Below are 4,599 nucleotides of genomic sequence, written 5' to 3' on the forward strand. Positions count from 1 at the left end.
AGCCATGTTCCACGGGGTTCCTGGGTAGCTCCCCACTTCCTCCTGCACCACCACGGGGAAGGTGTGGTGTCCACAGGACAATCAGATGGCCAGGGAAGAGAGGACACCAAAGATGGTCAGGAAGAGATGAGAAACCCATCCACCAGTCCCAAGGGAGCAATAGAGTGACTGAGAACTGTCCCTTTCACCGTGGGAGTCACAGCCCCCACTGAGCAACCAGCACATGCCTCTCCTCCCAAGAGGCATGAGAGATTCACCCTGCACACCTCCAGGAAGGACACTTTCCTCCGGGACACCCAGGTCACGAATGTCCAGCCTTGGAATTGCAGCCAAGTTAGACACAATTAGAGAAAGGAAGGGTCCCTGTCACCAGGCAACACACAGCTCACCCACAGCACAATGTGGTGTCCCTATAACAGGGACCTGATGCAGCTCCAGCCTCCTGCACTGAAGGGGACACCCAGCTGGGGATGAAAGAGGGTGAGGGGTGTGAATGTGCACCCCGACCCAGAGCCACTGGGACAGCAGGAGGCTGAGGCCCAGAACTGTGCTTGCCCAACCTACAGGGTATGTGTGTGACTCTCTGTGTCTGTGCGCGTGTCTTTTGTGTGTATGTTTCTGTTTCTGCACATAGTGTGTACCGAGGTTTGGTGACAAAATCACTGCTGAAAAAGGCAGAGGCCTCCACAATTCCCAGGGATCTGACACACAGACAACAGGAAAAAGAGAAGAAGGGACAAAGAGGCAGGACTGAGAGGGGAGGGGATAGAGAGGTGAGCTGGGCACAGACCCCGCCCATGAGCCTGAGAAGTGCTCCTGCCCCGGGAAGAGGCTCAGCACAGAAGGAGGAAGGACAGCACAGCTGACAGCTGTGCTCAGAAACATTCTGGATCCCAGACTCATCTCCAAAGAGGAGAACACACAGGCGGAAGAGGCCATGGGGCCCCTCTCAGCGCCTCCCTACACACTGCACATCACCTGGAAGGAGCTTCTACTCACAGGTGAGGAGAGAACTTCCTGGGAGAGGACAGGAGGAGGAAGCAGAATGATTGGATGGGGTCTCCTGGAGGGGATGGGGTTCTAAAAAATAAAATAAGCCAGCACTTTGGGAGGCTGAGGTGGATGGATCATGAGGTCAGGAATTGAAGACCAATCTGGTCAACACAGTGAAGCCCCGTCTCTACTGAAAACAGAAAAAATTAACGAGGTGTGGTGGTGAGCTCCTGTAATAGTAGCTACTCAGGAGGCTGAGGCAGGAGAATTGCATGAATCTGGGAGGCAGAGGTTGCAGTGAGCTGAGATGGCGCCACTGCAAGCCAGCCTGAGAGACAGTACGGGACTCCGTATCAAAAGGAAAAAAAAAATGAAATAAAGGAAAGAAGGCTCTGTTGGAGCCTGGATTGGGGATAATATACCAGAGAGGGACAGGGTCACAACAGGAAAATCACATTGAACTGGAATTGGTAATAGGTAGGAAAATCTCAAGTGTTCTGTTCTCCTGGTTAAGCATCACTGGCCACAATATTTTGAAAAATGATAATAATAACTATTCTCGGATGACACTTCAGATGAAAATATAAGCAGGACATGAAACACTGTCCTCAGCAAAAAACCTCAACAATTGGGGAAAGACAAAAAAAATAGCCCTGGCTTGGAGGTCCCTGGGAACCTTCACATCTGCAGGAGTCTGCAGCCTGTCCCAGGCACTGGGGTGCAACGAAGATCACAAACGTCCCTGTCCTCACGGAGCTCATGCTGTCATGGGCAGGAAGACAGACATGCAAAGAGATCTAGAATGTGAGGTCAGGTGTTGACCAGAGCTCCGGAGGGAGCAGAACACGAAAAGGTCAGAAATAGAAGACCCAGGGTCTCTGAAGGAGGTGTCAGGAAAGAAGTCTAAGTACGCCCTGATGTGAACAGGACCTGAGGGCAGAGTGGAGGGAGCCATGCAGACCCCTGGGGAAGAGGATTTCAAAGAGAAAAATGCAGAGGTCTGAAGGGTTGGATGCATAGGGGTCGTGCTGCTGACCTTGACCCAGTAGGACAGTAGGACAAACACACACACCATACACACAAAAAGGGGTGTGTGTGTTTGTGTGTGTGTGTCTACAAGGCTGATGATTGAAGAGATCTTCTCAGGACCCAAGGCCCCATCTTTTCATCCCGATACATAGGTCTCAATATTGACTGATGCTCTCTCCACCTCCTAGCATCACTTTTAATCTTCTGGAACCCGCCCACCACTGCCCAAGTCACGATTGAAGCTCAGCCAACCAAAGTTTCTGAGGGGAAGGATGTTCTTCTACTTGTCCACAATTTGCCCACGAACGTTGTTGGCTACATCTGGTACAAAGGGCAAATAATGGACCTCCAGCATTACATTACAGCATATACAATAGACACTGAAAAGATTATATTTGGGCCTGCATACAGTGGACGAGAAACAGTATATTCTAATGCATCCCTGCTGATCCAGAATGTCACCAAGAATGACACAGGATCCTACAGCATTCAAATCACAAACCCATGTGATGAGACTAAAGGAGTAACTGGACATTTCACCTTATACGGTGAGTGATTCCACATGATCCCTGGGTGTTGGGGGGTGGGGGTCACTTCTACTTTGCACACACAGGGTGGTCAGGCCTGGACTGTGCCTGTGTCCCTCTCTGCATTATGTCCCATGTTTGGGTTTCGGCATTTAGTGCAGGACACACACAGAGGAGACAAACCACAACAGATCAGAATTCCTTTCCTGCCTCCAGACCCTGCAGACACTTGCTGCACAGGAAGGACAGTCTGATTGGGGGGGAGCGGGGTGCTCAGCAGGAGATGAGACTCAGCCAAGCACCTCATGCCCTCTTCATAAACTTGACCCTGAGAAAGACCCTGGAGAAGTGAGTAGGGCTTTGCCTAAGAGGCCCCTTGAGATACTCTCAGAGAAGCTCTGTCCTACAAACCTGAACCCCAGTCCGCTCTCCCTAAATCCTTACTCCAGATAAAGCTGAGGAGGCTCTGCCAGGGCTGGGTTGTGGCAGGGCTTACTGGGACCAAGGATTCACCAGCTGTCTGAGGACTGTGTCTCCTGGAGCTGCTCACCAGCCAGGGCTCAGTCCTCAGAGCCTCATCTGGGCAAGGACGGAGCTTTCTTCACCGGAGACTCAGAGTGGAGAGGACAGAAAGACAAGCTTTGCAGGTCATCAGTCAACTGCCTTGTGTGGCTTAGGACACTCCATAGAAAGTCTAAAGTCCCCAGAAGCAGAAACAGAAGATGGAAAATGTACTTGGCAACAGCTTATCCACTGGGATCTGACCTAAAGTTGCTCTCTCATGGAAGTGAATAATAATAAATGCTGTTTGTGTGAACACCTCCACTGTGCCAAGCATTAGGTCAGGTGACTGTGAAGAATTTAAAATTTATTCACAGATAGCATGAAAAGCCACAGTCCATTCGCCATTTAGCTTATTTGACTGAGAGAGAACAGAGGCACAGGAAGGCACAGTCACTGAACCAGAGTCACACAAACACAAAAGGCAGATCAGGGTCACATGAGGTCTGTCTGCAGCCACAGGCCCATCCTCTCCTCCACCAGAAGTGAGGAATTACTGGGATCCACGGGTCCCGTAGTCATTTATTGGCTCAAATCCTCTCACCTTCGGCATCCAAACCTCAGAGGAGTGAGAGCAAATGGTCAGCTGATTAGTCTGTTCTCCAGAACTAAATCACCTGCCTCAACTGTCAGAGTCAGTGCAAAATATGTCCAGACCTCCCCTTCAGATCTTAACCCCCATCACTGAACCTGAAATCCTGTGTTTCCCAAAGTGTCCATGTCACTGGCATGACAGGATAAAGGAGAGGAGCTTGTTTTCTTTCCCCACTCACACCCCGCACCAGCACAGGCCCAGTGAGAGACACACACTCAGGAGCTCTCACATAACAAATGAAGGAATTGAATGAAGAAATGGATGATCCATAACCTCTTTAGAGACTGGATCTCAGATGCAGAATCCTAGGAGGTCTAGGCCAAACTTTTCCCTTGTCCTTCAGTGGCTGACACCCATCTTTCATCCCCCTACTACCTCTTGCCCCTAAAGACACCCCACCTCATGTAAGTTGAAACCCTTTGACAACTGGAGGGTTTTCACGGCTCCCTGGTCCTGGACTGTAGAAATGGGGCACCTGGTCCCTGGGGTCTCTGAAGTCACTGTAGCCCCCACTGTTCACTGCCATGCTGTCTCTGCCTCTCTCTGCTTCTCTGTGTCCCTCATCTTCCTCCCACTTCATTCTAACTGGCAAGTCCTGCCCTGCACAGCTTCTTCCTCCACCCCTAGGCCTTCCCCAGACACTCGCTCTAACTAGGTTGCCTTCTAATCCCTTCCTGCTAACACTGTGGAATGGTCCACCTGCCAGGTAATAGGAACGGCATAGAAATGACCTGGAGTTTCCACTCCTGCCAGGCTTCATCTCGAGCCAAAGTCCCTAAATCACTAAGAGAATAAGCTTCCACTGTATCCTCATCCAGGGCTCTTTCCTCTTGTGAGACTGATCTGTGCACAAGACCGTGGGACAGGGATAGGCAGCTCCTCCATCCATTCTTA

At 50.7% G+C, this 4,599-nt stretch overlaps 1 protein-coding gene across 1 annotated transcript in view; it reads left to right on the plus strand.

The window, feature by feature from the left end:
* The first annotated feature begins 813 nt into the window (after positions 1-813).
* LOC105541610 (pregnancy-specific beta-1-glycoprotein 8-like) overlaps positions 814-4,599 on the plus strand; it is a 76,685-nt gene continuing 72,899 nt past the window's right edge. Inside the window, 2 exon segments of the mRNA XM_011982721.1 lie at positions 814-1,001; positions 2,211-2,570. Coding sequence (XP_011838111.1) covers positions 938-1,001; positions 2,211-2,570 — 424 coding nt within the window. The 5' untranslated portion in view covers positions 814-937.

The sequence above is a fragment of the Mandrillus leucophaeus genome, unplaced genomic scaffold (genome assembly GCF_000951045.1).
Source record: "Mandrillus leucophaeus isolate KB7577 unplaced genomic scaffold, Mleu.le_1.0 Scaffold106, whole genome shotgun sequence".
NCBI classification, from domain to species: domain Eukaryota; kingdom Metazoa; phylum Chordata; class Mammalia; order Primates; family Cercopithecidae; genus Mandrillus; species Mandrillus leucophaeus.